We start from the raw sequence: 20,098 nt of genomic DNA on the forward strand, positions 1-20,098 counted from the left end.
CCCCAAATATGTTTTTTGTGGTGATTTGTGTTGATGCAGCGCGGCCCCCGCATCGCCTCCGTCTTCACTTTGTAATTTCATTGGCCAACCGGTTGTCAATCACAGCCGGGACACATTCAACGTAATCTTATTGGCTTCGTGTGGGATATTACTCCACTTCTATTGGTTACTGTATTTGTTAGTTACAAGGGAAACGCCGGCCCTAACGGTGATGTCATATGTCGTTACGCCATTTTTGTTGGAGAGCAGTCGTGTTCAGAAAAGCAGGATTAGATCCAGTACAGGTACACAAAACGGTACCTTGAATAATCATCTCTTTGAGTTGGTCCAGCAACCGACGAGACACCTGCGTGTCCTCCACACTCACAAAATGTCGTCAGAAAACCTGGACTCGGATACTCAGGTGGACTACGAGGACGAAAAACAGGTGGGTTTCTGCCTGCTATCTTGATGTTGTTAGCTAACCTCAGAGCATGCTAACTAAGCAGTGGCTAGCATCAGTTAGCATAAGTGTTTGCAGTAAGCTTAGCGCTGCACCAATGCACCGGGGAAGACCTGGAAGATGCGTACAGCCGATATGAGCTGCTCTGTATAATGGAAGTGGTTTAGTTGTAGCTGCCATAGCATAGAAGCACCTTGCTTGTGTGTCACTTTGTTTTGTCCCTTGCTTGGTGTCATTGGCTGGCGAGTCCACAGCAGCTCAGGCCTCATTGGTCTGTACCCGAGGGGGTTTACACACTAAATGTGTGGCCTGCGGTCTCCAGATAAAGGCATGACTGGGTAATTTCACTCAGTGCACACTGAGTAAGTAAAGATAACTAAAGTCGAATAGAAAACTGTCTTTCCTGAATGGCTAGCAGTTTCTGGATTCCTGGTGGTCTTGCACTGACTGTGACAACCAGCTGCAGTGCTTCCGCATTTCCATACTATGCCATAAGCACAGCAGCGATGCCATGTAGTCCATTATTAGGATCGAGGGTTTGCCAAACATTCTTATGTCAGTATCTGTTAGATTAGTGTTGACACTCGTTAAGTTTATTTACACTGTACCAACAGTGGGGCAGAAATAACAAGATAAACACTCGTGGTGGATGCTAACATTAATGTCAGTATCTATTATCTTTACAAGAAAGATGTTCAGTCCTAACACTATAAAGCAAAGGTTATAATGTAAAGTCTAGTTTTCTCATTTTAAGTACTTTTAACTTTGTTTTTATTATTCACATATCTAAATTGCGTTACTCAATACGAGAAAACTAATGAAAAGTGGAAACTAAACGTTGCCCAGCCTTTACAAGGTAGGAAGTTAAAAATTCAGACTTTGCTTGGCAAACTTGTTGATTTCTGTTTATAACCGTGCATTACTGTTCATGCCCTACTAATCATAAAGTTGAAGGGAATAGAAATTGTTTGTATTGCAGTGACAGATGTTGCTTTATGACTGTTGATATTGTCATAACTCAATTTGAATCATGAGTTTTTGTTACTGAGATTCTGTGTGAATTAAGCTGATGCCACAAAAGGAAATATTATTTTAATATTTCATCTCTTCGTATGGCGACACAGCCTGTGCATTTAAGCTTTTCCAGTAGTTTAAGCAAACCTTATAAACAGGACTTTTAACCCTGTCTGTTGCTTTAAGTGAACAAAAAAAGACAGTCCTTCCTGAGGGGAATATTTAGTTATACTGTAACTAAATATTCCCCAGTTCCACTGTGTACACAAAGACTGTGTTGGAATCTGCAGTTTCCCTGCATCAAAACCAAATATAGTACCTCATAAATTTCTCTTCATGGACCCAAGTGAATCAGCACACTCTGTGCAACACCTCCTCCACCCCCACCCCCCCAAGGGAATCTGTTCATCGGCTTCTGTGTCCTGGGTCACATTTTATCCCTGCCCCAGCAAGCTTTATAGGCTGAGTGCCCTATCTTGTCTCTATAGTGGAAGTAGGTCTATGCTGTGCAGCTCACTTGAGGTGTGTTTATAAGGAATGTCTAAATGCCCTTTGGAGTTTGTCCATTATAGTCTTGCACTAGCCTGTTTTCTGAAATAGTTTTAACATGGAGTCAAGCGCTTGACTCCTGCTGTGTGCACAGGGTGGTGCCCCAGATTAGTAGCTTCAGTATCTACCTGTCGGGTACTTGAATGGCAATGTCTGACTAGTTTTACTAGTATTCGGCAGAGGCATCAGCACAAGCCCTTCCATTGTTTCAGAATTCCCACTGTAGGCTTCAGCAATCTAAGCCTAGCATTGTTTGGACAGCCCGGTCATGTTGTTATTTCTTGACCCAAATTTTCAGATTTTCTCTAAATGTATGACTACATAACATAGTAGTTACTATTACCAGAAACACAGTTGAGCACAAGATCACAATAGGATTTAGCAATTAATAGCATAGATTTTGTGTCTTGTTTAAAAAATGGAAAGTTGCAGAATTCAGTTACTATAAATAATGGACTCTGTTACAGCGTTTAGTTTTATAGTAATTTTGAGATTTCAGCTTTATACATTCTAGTTTTATTTTTAATATATGCATAAACAATATTTTGGTCACAAGATCTTTAGCAACACAACTTTCCAATAGAGCTTTAGTTGTTTGTTACTATCATAAGCTTCTAAAATCATTCAGCATTCATTCTTAAGGTCCCTGGTCGTACCAAGTTTCCTCTCAGGCATTATGGTGTTATGAGAGACTGTAAGAGGAGGACAGTCATGCTGTGACTCATGCTATCATGGAGTATATGAAGTTTCCGCTAGTCACTGTCATGCTTTTGAATCCCTTTCACAGCATTACTTTTAGGTGTTTTTAATGTACTGGTCCTGTGCTCCACAGTAAACTTGTAGTCTTTGTGGAAAAAGTTGTAGAATTGCAGGGTGGCCAGAAGTGAGTGGCTATCACATGACCAGCTGTTCTAGTTGTGAACTTTTCTGAAGCTGCATCCACCGACATTTTAAAGGATCCCTGTTTTTCTGCAAAACAAGAGGGTTAAACCTTTTTTTTGTCTCTACAGGACTCTCAAGAGAAAAATGCAAACCCAGTTAAAGCAGAAGAGGCGAAGCTGAAGGCCAAATATCCTGGTCTGGGCCAGAGACCCGGTGGGTCAGACTTCCTGATGAAGAGACTACAAAAAGGAGTGAGTTACTATAGTTTGCCTATGATGCGATCAGAGACAGCAGCAGCCGCAACAGCAGTGGAAAAACAGGACTGTGCGTTAATGAGAGCTTCTCAGAAAACAAGTCATTAAACACCTGCACCCCACGTAAAATTGAAAAAGGATAGCTGTTGTTTTGGTATGGTCAAGCTGCTGTTACTATTATTGAACAACGAACAATTTGAATGTAATTGCAGTGAACATATCTTTAATTTTTAATAAAGATATCAGCGATCTAAAAACCTAACTGATAAAGTTTATGCTCACCTTAGAAACCAAAGAATCAAGGCTCTACCTAGAACCACCATTGAGTTGTTGATTCATCAGTGCTACAAGGGTAAATTAATTGAAACGAAGAGAAAAATAATTTCTCCATCCTCAATAGACTGGAATACAAAGCTGCTAGATTGATGGCACGTGCAGTACAGCTTGTGTGACAGAGTAACTTTAATTTGTATTTTGAACTGCAGAACAGAGCACCCAAAGGAAACTTTAACTCCAATCTCACTTTTCCCGGATTTAAAATTGTATGTCTCTCTCCACCTACACATGCTCTATATGCTTCCACCTCTAGAGGTTGTTGAAAGTCATTCTGGGAAACATGGGTAGGAGTAGGAGTAGCCAAGACATTCAGAGGGAAAAGCGTTTTATCATAAGATAATAAACACTATCAGAGACTGAGGAGGTAGGTAATCTCATACTTAAATTTTTTAAATGTTGAAACATAAGCATATGATTTGATTAAAGAGAATAGCATTACCACTGTGGTATCTTCTCTGATGTGTGAGCACTATCGACATATTTGTTATTGTGCTGGTTCTAGTTCTCTTTAGCTGTTAAACTGAACACTGTTAAATTTATAGTAAGGAACAATATTAAAGAAGGAAATGCAAAGCATGCTTTATAATGATTACAGCTTATATGGTGACTGTATCCTCATTTTATAAAAGGCAATTTGGAAGGAGGTAGAAGATGATGCGGCTGGGTCTTAAAGCTACATTCAGTTAGCATTGTTTCAAATTTTATTAGGCACACACAAAACCGGTTTTTAAAGCTGTTCTGGTTTATGGGTATGATTGTGGTGTTCAGCATTAAAAAAATATGGTAGTTAAACTCAGGCTGCTAAAGATGAGTATGAATTTTCCTCCATCTGTTACACAGGAATACATTTGGAAAGTTTTCTATAGCACTAGTGCAATCAGCAATAACCCTTTGTACAAATATGTAAGCACTGTTCTCAGTATTTAGCATGTCGCTAAACTTTGTAGCACCTCTGCTCTCTCTTTTCACGCAGCAAAAGTACTTTGATTCGGGTGACTACAACATGGCCAAGGCCAAGATGAAGAACAAACAGCTTCCTGTGGCAGGGCCTGACAAGAATCTGGTAACTGGTGACCACATTCCCACGCCACAAGATCTACCCCAGAGGAAGTCCTCCTTGGTGACCAGCAAGCTAGCTGGCTAGCCTTTGTCATTCAAGAAGCACCCTCCCCCCCTTCCCCCCCGGGATTCCCAGCAAGCATCCCTCCTCCACTTCACCTGTGTCCCCAATATGTCCATCCACTCCCCTCTCTTCCTTTTACATCCCCATGCACCACTGGCTTTAACATATCGGGCAGAGTTGTATAAGTTAAAACTCCATTTGCTTATATGTGGGTGGGGCGGGATGGGAGGGACGGAGGTTTAGGCGGCCCACAAGGTCACAGCCTTCTCTGCCTTCCCACAACGCACAGCTCTGCCCCCTCTGTGCACTCTGCGCTACCGCCTCCCTTATATCTTGGTTTTCAGTGTTCCAAGATGCATTACAGTAGGTGTGTGTGTCATCGGGCAGGGGTAGGATGGGATGAGTTAATGCACTTTGTATTCTGTATAGTATTTTTTTTTTTTTTTTCATTTTTGCATCCTGAATGACACCAAAATAATGTGTGTACGGGAGTTAGGAACCATGATCACAATGTGTTCTTTGAGCTTCATCTTCCCTTTCTATGCTGGTAGCTAGCTTCAGCGGGAGGGTTTGGAAGATATATGTGAATAATTGCTTGCTTACCAAATCTGTGAGGGGCAGCTTAAGGGATACTTGGCATTCACTAACACCCTATTGGGAAATGAGTGGAAGTTTCCTTGCATCTCACCCCTTCAGTCACTTCAGTCAAATATAATCTGACGACAACTGCTGCAGCTCATCCAGGCAGGGATTTGAAACACTTTTTTCTCTGTCTGTGTGCTTCTGTTGCTTTTATTTCCTACACCTTTTGCTCCTGTTTCTCTCATTTAAAAAAAAAACATGGCTGCATGTTTGTAATATGTAACAAAAAAAACAAAAAAAAAATTAACATGCTTTTGTAACAGGAGTGGAGCAGCTGCTTAGTAAGTGATCAAAACAACCACCTAAAGTCCTGAAATGTCCACAGTCACACTTCTTTACTTGCTTTGCTTTATGCTATTCTGACAATCCATGTACACACGCTCCTGTTTGCTGCCCAGGGTGGGAGCCAGTTGAGTATATCCTGGTATTATTTTTAAAGGCTGGGAACCCTGCCAGCCTATGAGCTCAGCCTTTGTGTGGTTGCTGTTGAGATGCATCAAGATATGTGCTAACTATGAGCCTAAAAGATTTGTTGGGGGGGAAGCACCCTGCATAGTGTATATGCTTCTGTAAATAATACTCAAACAAGCACGTAACTCGTGATAAGCTTAGCGCTTTAAGGACTAAACCGGCTAGCATGCCTGAGAGAAATGGTAGTGCTAAATCAACTCAGTTGGGATTACACCCTAGGATTTCTGGCTTGGATATTCTTTGCTTTAACAACTGAGCCGAATTCCATATTGCAAGCCCAGAGGCTGTGGATACACTTGTCTTTTCAATGTGACTGTTACTATCCAATCATCCTGCTTACATTGCAATGTGATGAGGCAGCTTTGAGCCCACACTGATCTGGCTAGAGATGTAAGGAGTGATGTGGCTTCCACATATCTTTCTGGCTATTTTTGAAGCACTGATGCAAGCACTTCTAAAGGTTTTGTATCCAGCCACAAAAGTCTCATTGAGATGACAAAAAGTACCCAGAGTCGTTGCAGTCATACTTGTGTCTTTCAAGGCCATATGTAAAGTAAATTTTTTTTAGTATTTAAGGGTTGACTATGAAAAAAAACCTAATTCTGACAGTGATTTCTAATTTCATGTAAGAGAATGTTTTAATACTTAAGAATGAACAGTATGTCATAGTGGTTCCCTTAACAGCTGACCTCCTTTCACTGCAGTTCACATAATGAAACACTAACCTTAGTTTAAAAAAAGTTCAACTACTTCACTAAAATCTCAGCTGGAGTATTGCCCTACATTACTACCAGCACGTCGTAGAAGTTTATTCTCTCCAAAACTCACACTACTCATATGGATGTTTGATCTCAGGGGTGTTAGAGGGTAAACGACAGGCAACCTGATAAGTGCAGCTCTATAACGCATCATCACGGGCTTAAAGTGGAACAGGGCATATCTGCAGGGGCGCCAACACTTGCGAAGCAGAGAGAGATTTTATAACACATGGTGAGGGGGTAATCCCACCTGTTATCGTGATTCAGCTTCTGAAACAGGTCAATGGAACGATCGCTAAATCTCTATACTTTGAATGTGCGCCCTTCGCACAGTCAAGAATCTGAACTGGATGCCGGCACTCACTGAGAATCAGTGTAAATTACTGCTTCAGGGAACCTTCACAAACGCACACTCCACCACGTAGGCTAGGTAACAGGGTGCATGCACCATCACGTTCTCGACCTCACTTATTTTTCAATGAGACTTTAAAATGTGTCAAAGTTGCAGTGGGTGAAAGAGGACTGACTTGTGCATATATGCTTGTTGTTGTGGTGGTGTATGAATGCACTGCTTTTCTCTGTTCCAGCTGTTGTAAATAGACTTAAACAGGAAATTATTTTTGTTGTTTCCCACTTGCGTTCCACTCTTTCATAGCCCAAGCTATTTCTGATTCAATGGTTCCTCTCTCCTTTCTGTTTAACACTACTTCTGCTGTATCTTATTGTATCGCAGAGGCTATGTGAATCTGTATCAAATGGAAATATGTGTAAATGCTGCTGATTCAGTCAATGACAAATCTAAGAGAGCATACCCTGTAAAGAACATCTGTCCTCTTGATTCTGCCAGTCTGACTCTTTAAGCATCTCACTTCAAGAGTCATAAAGCTCCTGTGGCAAAAACTGGTTACATGTTAACTATGTTAAACTTCAACTTAAGTGCAGATTCCAAAAAATGTATGTATAAATGCATCGTTGGTTTGGAACAAATGTGTGGTCTAGCCAGATCTTAAAATTCTGAGCTGCTTTGTCACTTTGATAAGAACAGACTATTGTGTTGTGTTTAAAAAGCCTACATTATTTCTGCTTCAAGAAGTAAGCCCAGGTTAAATAAAGAAAAGGTTAATATGCTGTGATGTTATGAAACAACAGTGGAGAGATGTTCTTGAATGCTACTTGATGTTTGGCTTTGCAAGGAGCAGTGCAACAAGAGGAAATAGCTGGGTATGTTTCATACCCAACACACAGGGTGTCTCTTGTTCAGCTATGATAAATATGTGCCAGAATGTATAAAATAATTAACAGGCTGTGTGCTCTGAAGTACTTTTGTGCTGCTTTTACCTTATCTGTTTTCTTGTTTTGCAAGTAATATTTTTTTTTCTTGTGTTCTCTTAATGCATAATTAGTATATTTCATCCTGGCCCAAGACTGCAGGGAAATCAGATGCACCCTTGCTTCCAAGAAAAAAAAGGGTTTACATGATAAACAGGATGACTGGAGAATACAGGAATGATTTTAAGACTTCAGAAGTACAAGGGTACTTGGAATGTTTAAGTTGTGTGGAAGTAGGTGAGAGGATTTTTGTCAGTATTTGAAATAAACTTTTACATTAATAAGGTGCTTTTGTGGGGTTTTGTTTTATGAGTTCAGTTGTTCATCCTTGTTACATGTTAAACAGATGAATTAGCTGCTGATTAAATCCTAAGATTTCTTGCATGGTCAACAGAAGAAATCTTGGGATGAGGCGCAAAACCCGGAATGTTCTGGGTTTAAAAAAAACAGAAGAAGGAAGAAGCATTCTCAGACACACAAACGCATAGGAGGCGCAAGCTTTCATTTAACACTAGGGGGAGGCATAATCATGCAGGTGTGAGAGACGAGCCAGGATGGAAAATTCTAGGTGTTTCTGTTATACCAGCATATAACATGAAAGGTGATGAAAGCTACTAATTAGGATATATTTTGACATTGGCAAAGCAAAGACAGTTCTTTAACTTAAGGAAATGCGTCAACATTGGCATTCTGTCATAGATCAAATGCACTTCTGCTTATGTGAGGATAGGGTTGTTGTAAATCAATGGCACGTTATGGAGCTCGGAGATTTAAGATGATGGTTTCCTATACTCCTTTATTGGTAGATTAGTGTTGGAGTGATATCAAAGGAGTGTAATGGTGTCACTTCCTACCTAGGTGAATGTCCCTCTACAGTGCAACACATCTGTCAGAAGATAATCCAATACACTATAATTTTAACATTATATTTTAACCATAAAGTCTTAAACTACTTTATTATTATTAGTTAAATTAAATTGTGTTTTGCTTTGAGTTTAAAATATTTTACTTTGCTTTATCATTATTATTATTTTTGTTGTTATGTTGCCAAGCGTAGGAAAATAATTAATAATGAGGACATAACAACAGAGTTTTAATTATAACCTCTGTGCGTGTTTTCAGTTGTATTGTTATTATAAATTTTTAGAATTAATTTTGGGAGTGTTTATGACAATGCCTAACACGGTTTAAACTGGAAATTTTTCCACGCCTACGTCGTGCGTCAGTGAGGACTATAAAAGGCGGACTCAACCGTTTTCAGTGCGTTGCTTCCGCTCGAGAGAAAATGCCAGAGATGAAGCGTTAGGCAAGAAGCTAGCTTTTTGTCAAATATAGCCTAACGCCGATTTTCTTGTCGAAGTATTTTTCGTGTAACAGTTTGGTGTTCGTTTGAAGTTAACAAGATGGCCAACTATATGATGTTGAAAAGGAACCAGTGCACCTTAATGGAATATCTTATTCCTCAAAATGGAGTCTTGGAGGGACCAATGCACTACGGATCGGGAAATTCCTCTCCGCAGAACGCCACAGGCTCCTCTAAAGACTCTAGCAATGGGATTGTGTCCAATGGTACCCCCAAACGGCCGGACAACCTCGAGGTAACCTCAACAAACGGGTATAAAACAAAAGCTATCCGGGACCGGGAGGAAGACGGTTCGTTGCCGAGCACCCCGGAGTTTCATTCGGACAGTGAATCCGACGAGCAGCTGGAGAGAGAAACGAAACTCCTTATTCACAGTTTTTTGGGTGACTTTATTGGACTTTCTCAGCCTCAACGAAAAGAAACCAAAGCACTAAAGACGATGAAAAGAGTTGTTGCGGACGTATTAGAAAAGCACAGATACGCTTACAACGGTAAGTTGAAACCAGTCTGTGCGGATTTTGCACAAAGACCTTTCAGAGCGTTTGTCTGCTTCACTCACAGGCTGCCTTTTAACTGCTTCAAGTCACCACAAGCTTGCAATTTTTAAACCGAGACCAAACTGCTAATATACTAAAATAGAATTTACACATTTCACTAAACTTCGACTTAAAATAAGTGACTTCGATTTTCTGATCTAGTCTAATTTTCTTTTCGCAGGAATGATTAATAAATTGTCATTGGATGAAAGAGACGAGGATATGTCATTTGTCGGTGCTGTAGCGAAGAGCCTCTTTGGAGACCACACGACCAACTGGGGTCGTATTGTCAGCTTTATGGCCTTCGGGGCAGTGGTCTCTCAGCACCTGAAGGAAAAGGGCAGGGACAACTACGTGGCGCTAGTGAGCCAAGAGATTTCTGCATACCTGCTGTCTGAACAGCGAGACTGGATTGTAAAAAACAATGCATGGGTGAGTAGTGACATGATTGGGGGAAAATAACTGCATAACTTCCTTTTATTGTCCCAGAAAGTATTTTGTGCCCAGTGAACATAATCTGCCTCTTTCTTACCCCATCTTTCTTTTTCCTTTCCAGGATGGCTTTGTGGAGTTCTTTCGAGTAGCAGACCCTGAGTCGATAGTCAGGCACACACTCATGGCCTTTGCTGGATTTGCTGGTATTGGGGCAACACTGGCCCTGTTGATCAGGTGAATTTGGTGGACACTGAGCAGCAACCTTTTTTTTTCCTTTTCTTTTTTTCTTTTTTTTTCCTTCCCCATTGGACACCTTTTCAAACCGCTTTCGGGAGGTGGAATGGACAAAAGGAAAAAATGTTTCAGAAATACATTATTTAATTCAGAAGTCTATTTTTGCTAAAAGATGTCATAATAAAAAGGAAAAAGACATTTTTTTTCCTTTTTTGCTAGTCTTTTTTAAATGATTGTTTACTCACTATATTTTGTTGTATAATGCTTTGGTGGCAGTGGTTTGTAAGAATGACCCAGATCAAAACTAGGAAGCGAAACCTGCATGATTCCAGTTTCCAAAATCCATTCAGATCTTCTACAATCTTTTGAGGATATCTGAAGTCAAGAGAGTGCTGGAGGAGGTGGATTTGCATGAGTGTGGCAGTACTTCCTGATTATGAAAATGCTGGAACTGCACTAGGAGACAAGACCAACAACATGGACTTTTGACTGTAAAAGGATTCTGGAAATTTTGAATCTGTTGAAAAGCTGAACAAGGACTAAGAACAGTTGGGGGGGGTGGGGGGAGGCTGAGGCTATGTGCTTGAACAGAAAGCAGTCTATGATCCAGCTGTAAGCTACAACCCTGTACAGATCAATTAAAGATATTTAATTTACATAGTTTGGCCTTTTCACACTCTTTGCTTAAAAAGGAAATTCGCAAAAGCAGGAAGTTGGTTAAATCTATGCTCGTTAGTTCTAATGCTGCTTATTTAGGCCTGTGCAGTAAAGTTGACACCTACACATTTGTTAGCCTTTATACAGTCACACCACAACCCAAATGCAGCACAATGGCTGCCATTTCCTAGAAATTTTAGGCTGCAGCAGCACCTTCCTCACACTAAGTGCTCAGCTGCATCCACACTTCTAGGTGCATCTGTAGCAAATTATCTGCAAAGAGCTGGTGCACAATAACTGAATTCAACAAGCAGATTGTGAAACTAGGCTAAAGGAGTTCATAACATCCTGAAATTACATAACATTGTCTACTTCCTGTGTTTTTAGCTACCTAGAGACTAGTGACTTATCACATATGGCACATTTGATTGGGTCTTTGCATTTTTAATGTCTGGGTATATTTTCATGCGTTGATGCAGTTTATTCTAGTTTGTCTTTTAACTGCACACATCTTTAAAGTCTTTGCCATCCAGGAGGTTTCTAAAGTACACTTGACTTCTACGGTGTTCTGCTGCTGTTTTGTTGAAAGCAATCCTGATGCGTGGCTTCACCCATGTTTGTTCAGATCCTCCTGTTGTCTCGGGTTACAGAACAAACACTCACTCAGGTCTCAGGAAGAAATGGAGTGTGTCTCGCCATGGTGATGATCCACAGCAGGCCTACCCTAGTCTTCTCCTGTGGCTAATGTTATCTACCACCCAGGTTACCCCTGTAGTTAACTGTGAAGAACAGACTGGTAGACAATAGGGAATTAAGGCTGAGGTAATTTCATAGAGAAGTTTGCGCAATACCCGAATGGACTGGGTATGCAGAAAAGAAAGCTCTGCAGTGTGAAGCACACAATCTTTAAACAACCTTGAGACTGGTAACTAGGAAGTGTGTGTGTGTGTGTGTGTGTGTGTATTTCTCCTTCTGAAGGACTAAAGCTGTTTTCCAGCGGTAAGAAGTGGAAGATCTGATATAAAAGAGCAAAAGTGGTGTGCACAAAAAGAGGGAAGCACACTGTCACTACATATTGGCAAACCAATTCTGAAAATGCCAGTAATTTAGACAAATGTAAAAACAAAGATTTTGTATTGAACTGAAAATGAAACAGTTGCTGAAATGGGTGTTGCGCTTGCAAATTTCAAAGTCATTGTGGTTTATACACTGGGATAGGTGGTCAGTAGCAGCAAAGGGAAGCTGTAAGATGAATTCTGTGATAGTCTCACAATATACCTTTTTCTGTTTTTTTTTTTTTTTTTCTTAAACTTTTTAATTTTCCAGCTGCATTAGTTACGTTCAGATACAATAGTGAAGCTGTAAACTGAAAAAGCTCACTCAAACACATCAGCTTGAATTCCTTTCGTGGGATAGTTTGAGGAGTGGTTTAGAAACCTTTGTCTGCACATACCATCACAGAAACTACCCACGCAGAGAGATAAAATGGTTGGGCCTAATCTGTCTTTACTCAGACTGCAGAACTCTTCTGGATATCAGTCAATATACCCCCCTTTGACATTTAAAACTAGTGATTTTGGTCTGCAGCTCATTAGGTTTTTGTTTTATAGTGCCTCTGATAAGGCAGTCTGCCTTAACTCCCATCAGAGATATTCAAAAGTAAACTTCAGAAAACAGTTTTGGTTTCAAGTCAAACCCATTTCAGTTGCTCAAGTGTTTCTTTTGCAATTTTGAAACATGAGCCTGAGGACCTGGCAAAGATGGTATTGGTTAAGTTGCTCTACTTCCTCATAGCAACAGCCCGCCCCTTGATTTTAAAATAAGCAGTGTTTCTGAGAAGTCAGCTGACGCAGAAGTTAATCTTTAACGACGCTGCACACTGTAGAATTCTGAGAACTCTGACCCTGAGATACAAAGATAGGCCCAGTTTTCGCAGTTTGCTTTAACACTGCGTAAAAGGGGAGCAAAATTTGTTAGATTAAAAAGTTAAGTGCTTGCATGCCCTACTAGCCACAAAGAGACAAAACAAGAGTTCAGAGCTGCTTCACTGGTGCAGAATTAGAGGCTTGCACTGTTTACTTTAAGGTTTGAGAGGAAACTTTAATTAAACCTTTGACTAAGTCTGTGCTTGACTTGAAGAGAACCTGTTTAAATAACTGTGCAAAGTATCAGCTGATGGCTCTCCTTTAATGGCAGGAGTTCCTTTGAGCTAAACAAGTTTAAATAAAATGTAAATGGCCTGTATTGAGTGCTAGATCAAATCCTAGTTTCTACACTACATTTTGCAGACATTAAAGCTAAACATTCACTCTGTTACTTTTGGTGGCTGGGGCCCGTTCACAGCCTTTATCTCTGCTGACACTAGTGTCCCACGCTTCTTTGGAATCTGTACCTATAACTGGTTTGCCCAGAAGAGAAACGCCTGTTGAATGCCATTTATGCAAAAAGCAGACATGTGCATGCACATTCTCTCTGATAAAAGCAGCTACAAACCTGTCCTTGTTATAACTCACACAAGCCTTTCATTCATGCTCAGTTACTTATAAATGGATGTCAACAGTCTGTAAAAAATAAATGAAACAAACAGAAGCAAAGAGTACATATGATCTGTTATGTGCTCGTTGTGCAAGAAACCTGCCATGAAAATATTGAAACCACTTTGTGTCATATAGTCCACATTGCAACTCAGTGCTACTTAGATGACATTGCAAAACTTTAAGGACAAATTACAGTTCTATAGATTTACAGACAAATTTAACAAATTTATGAACAACTTTATTCATATGACTGTTCATTAGCGATTGTTTTGCACCACAATGGTTCCATGATACTGGACTTCACTACATCACACTATCTTTTTTTCTTCTTCTTCTTTTTATGATAAGATGGTTGACTTCAGTTCACCTTACACCCAGTGGATACCTGCCACCTCGAGTGTCAGAAAGTAGAAACGTGGCTGCAGTCCTTTTTTTAATGTGGTATTGTTAGAGGAGATACTATACAACAGTTGCAACAACAACAAAAAGAACTTGAAGGATGTATCAGAATCTGTGAAAGCCCCTGCCTGTGGCTAATATCTCAGTCTTCCTAGGTATTCCTGAATGCACCATTGTAAAGCTCAGCTTAAGTAATTAGCTGATTCGGTGTACCTGGTCTGGAAACAGAATAAAGCCACTCCAGTTCAGAAGTAAGTCCCACTCATTCTGACTTCCCATTTGGCATTTCTCCGTCCATTGTTGCTTTTTGTTAATTAAGCATTCAAATATAAATGAGCCATCTACTGCTGTGTCAGATTGCCATATTGTTTGTCTTTGGGTTTTCAGCTTTAAAATTCTATTTTTCTCCTGTCTAATCATACTTGTGTGTTCTGTGGTAGGAACTGTTCATAGATATGAGTGTCTTGCTCCCATGCATTTCCAAAGCCTTTTTAGCATTGTTGTTGGAAGCGGCTATTTCGGGATGTAGATAAAGGAAACTGTCTTTAAATAGAAGTGTGTTTGTTTTTAAATAATAATTGCAGACCAGAGGTTGTGTGGTTTGCATTCGTCAATGGCTCAGCCTGAACCTTTGAACATCAATCTCTTCTTGGTGAGGTGATACTTATCTCAGATCAAATTGGATCCACTGGGTGACGTGTCATGTTCCTTCCTGAGTGGAGTCATCTCTCCTCCTGAAACTTTATTCTTTGACTTGACTGATGACCATAGTGCAGTATTATCGGCTTATCCGTGTTGGCAGTTATGACATACAGGCTGGACTCTTGTCAGTTTCTACTGCAGTCCTCAGTTTTCTTTTGACACCCTGTACGTTTAAACTGTGTTCATACCTTTTTCTTTAAAAAAAACAAACAAAAAACACTTATTATAGTAGTCTTATTAATGACATTTATTTAAATTAGTAAATTTTATATTGTTTGGCAGACTAGATCACTTCAGGATCAGTTTTAGTTCTCTGCCTAGGTTCTCTGTAATTTTGATATAGGCGTCTAGTTTGTGATGTTATAAATAGCTAAGGCCTACCACTGTCTAGTACGCAAAGATATGCAAACTACAGGAAAATGATGCATTTGTTTCCAAATTAAGTTGCCAAGCAAGTTTAGGATTCTCCATAGAAATAAATGCACTCTTCTCTTTTAGTGAGTGTTTGCTTTAAGATAGCTTATTGTAGGCTGTTCACACAAAGTCTTATAATAATTATTATTATTATTTTTATTAGTTTTTCTTGGTTTCATTTGTAAGCAATAAGCATCATACCATTGTGAAAAATGTCCACGATGGCTGCTGTGGAGAAGCTGGAAGACTGCTTAACATTTGGAGTCACTTCTACAGTAATGTGCAAAAGTCTTATCCATCCTTCATTTCTTCATACACTACTCAGAAAAATTAGACATGTGACATGTAGTGTAGCAAAAGTCGGAGAAAGGGTCGGTAATCATATAAAATTTTTAATCTGAATTACTGTGGTTTGTTTAATATATGCACATTTTAAAAACAAAAGTCCAATCATGGAGATGAGCATTTCCCATCGTGTTGCATCACTTCTTCTTTTGACAAAAGTCATTTGTGAACTGACCATTTCTTGTATTTCTTTTCCCATTCTTGCTTTATATTGGATGTCACTTGCACAACAGTAATATTTTGTGTCACCTACTTTGGTCATATGTTTCCAGTGCGTGAGAAGTTTGGACTACAGGCAGGCCGGTTTAGCAACCACACGGTATTACCTTATGGAGCAAAGCTGTTGTAACATGTAGATGTAGAACATCTTGCTGAAATAAGTAAGGCCTTCCTTGAACAAGATATAAGGAAGATGGCAGTATGCATTCCTCTTAAATCCTGTATGTGCTACTCAGCATTAAGATGTTTAAGTTGCTTGTGCAATGTGTACTAGTGCCCCATCATTATGGATGCTATTATTTGATGTTAGCTTCTAAACAGAACACATTGTCCCTTGTCTCTCTGCTCGTTAAGATGCTGTTAACAAAACTGAGATAGTCAAAGGAGCTTGCAAAGAAAAGTGTCTGGACTTCTTTAAGTTGCTTGAAGACGTTTCACCTCTCATCCGAGAAGCTTCTTCAGTTCTGATCAAGATCAAAAAACTGAGATAGTTTTCCACTTCATTAACGCCATCTTAAATGAGTTCAGGCCCAGAGAAGGCACCAGTGATCCTAGATCTTGTTTATACACAATACTGTGCACATGTTTTGTGCCAGCCCTCTTTATATTTTGCTAGGGAAATGGGGTGTGATTGACTTAAATTTACATGGAAATGCAGTATATAAGCCTAAAACAGAATTTGTACAACTCTAACAAACTTGAAAGTCAACATCTGACCATCTTCATTCTTCAGCACAGCCTCAACTCTAATACTGTAATCAAGCTTTCTTATAATTTCTTCAGCAATAGTTTGGCTGCCATTTCTGTGTAATTTTACACTGAAGTGCTACTGACGATTGACTATCCAATACCCAATCACATTGCAAACCTATTGTCAATTAACCTGATTAGTTGTCTGATTTTCCAGAATGTAACAAAAGCATTTGGTATTACCCAACTTCACTATTTGCTAGCAATAAGATTTGCATCGACTTTTCAAATTGTAACAGCTCTTAGTGTCAGTTTTCTTTGTTAGTAATATTAAGTAGCATTTAAATTAAACATCTTACAACTTGCTTTGGGAACAGCACTGAACATCTAACTTTATCGGCTCATACAGGTTTCTTTCAGGGTTCGTACGGGTGCTTGAAATCCTTGAAAATGTTGTTGTTAATGTTGTCTTTTCAAGGTATGAAAAGTGCTTGAATTTCAGATGTGGTGCTTAAAAGTGCTTGAAAGTGTAGCTGTATTTCATTCACCACAAACAACTATCTGATTTAATAGTTTTCCTATCAGATATAGGGGTGGGTTTTTATAATCGATTCATCGATTAAAATCGATTCTGGCTTGGATAACGTAAAATCGATTCATTAAAATCCTGAATCGATTTTTTTAATATAAATTTATTTTGCCCGAAATGCCAGAATCTCTGGTGACATCTCACAAAATTTCAAGAACCACCAAACAGTTAAGACAGTAAATGAGAGCAGGTACACGGATTCTGCACATAGACTTAAACACACAGCGCGACCCGCGGATCAGAATCAGTGAGATGTCGCCTTTCTCACGGTCGGGGCTGAAAGCCGACAGCTCGCTGATTCTGATCTGTCGGCGGGTCCGCGCTTTGTGTTCACGCCCTTTATGAGCCGATTCTAAAGCTGTTAGTTTGATCTCTCTCCAAACAATATTGACCGAACCAGCAGCAGAAGAAGATCCAAACGCTTCACATAAACATCGTCATGAATTCACTCTGACTTTTACTGTTTTGCTTCCACCGCTCTCTCTCTCTCCCTCCCTCTCTGTACTTCAAGAACAGTTTCCCTTTCTTCATTATTCGCTTGCTTGTTACACAAGTCTACTGTTGTTTACAGCGCTGTCAGCCGCTGTTTTTTTCCCTTTTACATTCTTCCGAAAAGAACCTCATTTCTGCTGTTCAATACTGAATAAATTTAAACTTTTTAAAATTATTCAAAATGCAAAACGCTTAACCGTGTCTCTAATAAAACCGCTGTAACTTCAGAGGTGATGTTCATATGTTGATTAATGGTTTTCTTTCGTTTTTGATGTACTGCAGAATATTTTTATAAAATCCCAGGCCAGGAAAACCACCTTCATGTTTTTCTGTGTTTTATCTTCAGCTACTTTGACACAAAAGCATCTGCTGTGATGCTCACACCTTTGATAAAGTCTTGCGAGTGTCAGCTTCCTTTTTATAGATACAAAAATATGTAAATGTACTGATCTGAATTATAATATTTCTGACTGTCAAAATTTCCCAGATTTAAATCGAATCGAATCGAATTAAATCGAATTAAATCGAATCGTGGATCGAATCGATTCGGGACCTTGTGAATCGGAATTGAATCGATTCTAGAAATCAGTGACGATACCCAGCCCTAATCAGATAGATATAAAATGAGTCGCAAAATGTAAAAGGAAATTTTCCCCGCCTGGCTGTCTTGTGTCTGTTTCAACGTGTGACCCCGCCCCTCCCTCGGCCAGTCGGGGATGAGTGCGCTAACATAGCTGTAGGTTGCTGTTGTGATGTCAGAAAACGATAATGGCGGAGTTTGCGCTCTCCAGTCGCATGATAGGTGAGTGCTAGTAAATAATTTTCCAGTACGCGTACGTTACACACGCTATATATTTTTTTTAAATTATGATTATTATTTTGCTATCAAACTCGCTGTAGAAATGATTGAAATACACTTAGTGTGATGCAGTATGGCAGCGCTGTTATGGAATACGCTGTGAACTTAGCTAACATTACTTAGCAGTGATATGAGTTAATTTACTCAAGTGAAAGCTTTAAACATTAGCCCGATACATAACTGGCCAACTTAGGCTTTCTAATTAACCCTCTGGGGTCGACGGACCCAGAGTCTCCATTTCAACTTGGGTTGAAAGTGCGAACTTCAAACTGTATACCAGTTGTTAAATTGTGTTCATAGGCCACGTAAAACCGGTGTTTGGTTTTTTCTGAATAAAACAGTGGCGTTTACTCCGGGAAGAAACGATAAAAACATATTTTCTAAGGAGAGCGCTAGCAAACACGTTTTGCCTGTGAGTGAAAAAAGAAAAAACACTCCATCCTGATTGATGTCGACCAATCAAAAAATGATATGGCAACATGTGGCATCTGGTTGTTTGGGAAGAGGGGGAAGTTTTAGGAGTGACCAGCGAGAGAGGGTGAGTGAGCGAAAGAGAGAGAGTGAGTTTTGATATGTGATTTTGTGAGGTTTGCCGTGTTTGGAGTCTCAAGTTAGTGTGTTGTCTTGTGTAGTTAGTGTGTAGTGTAGTCGTGTTTTGTTTTTTGTGTCAGTTCTACTAGTGAACGTCACAGTTGCTGCAAAAAAGCCACCAAAAGCAGATTGCAGTGTAAACGCTGAGTGACACACCTGCTGTCAGACCTGCAGGTTTATCCCTGTGCTGTTCTCATCTGTATTATAGTGAACACAAACTATTTTTTTGGAGTTGCATAAATAATTTTTGTGCCTTCTTATCTGATGCAGAACAGCTGCTTCTTTTGTAAAGTAGTTTTAAGTAGTTGTAAAAAACTGAGCCTTGGCTGCATTTTTAGGTAAATAGTACCATATAACTTTGTTGTTTGCAAAACTGACAATTTATTTAAAAATGTACAATTTCTATTTGCATTTGAATTTATGAAAATGATGTGTTAAACATGCTTGTGGTTTTTACAGTCAAAAATATCACTTTCTACTCGTATTTTAAATTGTCTGAATTTAGATAAATTGTGCTGATACAGTATGTCGAAATGAGAAAATAACAGATTAAAAACTCTATCTTGCCAAAGATGAAATATAGTCAAAAACGGCCAATTATACCCTGGACCCCAGAGGGTTAAAGGCTAAAAGCAAAGTTGTCACCAAGTACTGTTTATATTTGTGTGTATTGCTGCAGCTTTTTTGAGTATTAACTTGGTGCCTTTGGGTGAAATAATGGTAATATGAGGGACCGATCCATATGGTCACAAAGAATAGCCACTTGTTTCTGTGCTACCAAAGTTCCCCGGCTTTCATTCAAAATGTGTTTCTGGCCAGCACCTACACATTAAACTACTTAAACATTATGAATGTCTTCAAGCTCACACTGAAGCCTGTGGGGCACAATCAGCCCCACATTTATGTGTATTTGTATATGAATATTTCATACTTTAAAGCTGCCTGTTTATTTAAGGGAGATGAACAAAATACATTGGAATTGTACGTGATAATATGACGGATGATAAATTCAATAGATTTTAAGTAGATACTTGTAAATTTTCTTAAAGTCTTATGTTGAATTGAACGATGTGATCTATTCAAAGCCTCTCCCAGTCAGTGCTGTTCTCCATGCCTGTCTGACTGTACATGATGTTATTAGCACAAACACTTTAAAGGTGATCATTTAGGACTTCAGCAATAATACAGACAGCAATGTAGTTAGCAATAAAGCGGTTTAATTGGGAATTAACTTAA

At 39.4% G+C, this 20,098-nt stretch overlaps 3 protein-coding genes across 11 annotated transcripts in view; 2 read left to right on the forward strand and 1 right to left on the reverse strand.

Moving 5' to 3' along the window:
- The window catches only part of hormad1 (HORMA domain containing 1), a 33,332-nt gene extending 32,809 nt beyond the window's left edge, over nucleotides 1-523 (reverse strand). For 2 of the 8 annotated variants that reach the window (XM_086312212.1, XM_086312211.1), the window contains exon 1: nucleotides 2-73. In XM_086312212.1, coding sequence (XP_086168338.1) covers nucleotides 2-53 — 52 coding nt within the window. In that variant the 5' untranslated portion in view covers nucleotides 54-73. Of the gene's footprint in view, nucleotide 1; nucleotides 78-300 lie in introns of those variants that run through there. The other 6 variants (XM_086312206.1, XM_086312209.1, XM_086312207.1 and 3 more) reach the window with 6 other exon arrangements.
- ensab (endosulfine alpha b) lies at nucleotides 11-8,088 on the forward strand. The gene is made up of 3 exons (XM_086312218.1): nucleotides 11-427; nucleotides 3,016-3,138; nucleotides 4,451-8,088. Exons 1-3 carry the CDS (start codon nucleotides 212-214, stop codon nucleotides 4,619-4,621), a joined length of 510 nt encoding a protein of 169 aa, XP_086168344.1. The 5' UTR covers nucleotides 11-211; the 3' UTR covers nucleotides 4,622-8,088.
- A 958-nt stretch (nucleotides 8,089-9,046) lies between these two features.
- The window catches only part of mcl1b (MCL1 apoptosis regulator, BCL2 family member b), a 34,126-nt gene continuing 23,074 nt past the window's right edge, over nucleotides 9,047-20,098 (forward strand). The window contains exons 1-3 of one of the 2 annotated variants that reach the window (XM_086312214.1): nucleotides 9,047-9,654; nucleotides 9,881-10,131; nucleotides 10,256-10,368. In XM_086312214.1, coding sequence (XP_086168340.1) covers nucleotides 9,204-9,654; nucleotides 9,881-10,131; nucleotides 10,256-10,368 — 815 coding nt within the window. In that variant the 5' untranslated portion in view covers nucleotides 9,047-9,203. Of the gene's footprint in view, nucleotides 9,655-9,880; nucleotides 10,132-10,255; nucleotides 11,027-20,098 lie in introns of those variants that run through there. The other variant, XM_086312215.1, reaches the window with a different exon arrangement.

Source organism: Aulonocara sp. 'chitande type north' Nkhata Bay, linkage group LG11 (assembly GCF_057382095.1).
Source record: "Aulonocara sp. 'chitande type north' Nkhata Bay isolate Kocher_YH1m ecotype deep benthic linkage group LG11, A_spYH_male_GT1.1, whole genome shotgun sequence".
NCBI classification, from domain to species: domain Eukaryota; kingdom Metazoa; phylum Chordata; class Actinopteri; order Cichliformes; family Cichlidae; genus Aulonocara; species Aulonocara sp. 'chitande type north' Nkhata Bay.

Bases quoted from the DNA above. Each gene is read 5' to 3' on its own strand.
- ensab (XM_086312218.1), top strand. From the start codon at position 212: ATGTCATATGTCGTTACGCCATTTTTGTTGGAGAGCAGTCGTGTTCAG. The intron at 428-3,015 runs GTGGGTTTCTGC...TTGTCTCTACAG, and splicing joins ACTACGAGGACGAAAAACAG to GACTCTCAAGAGAAAAATGC. The intron at 3,139-4,450 runs GTGAGTTACTAT...CTTTTCACGCAG, and splicing joins TGAAGAGACTACAAAAAGGA to CAAAAGTACTTTGATTCGGG.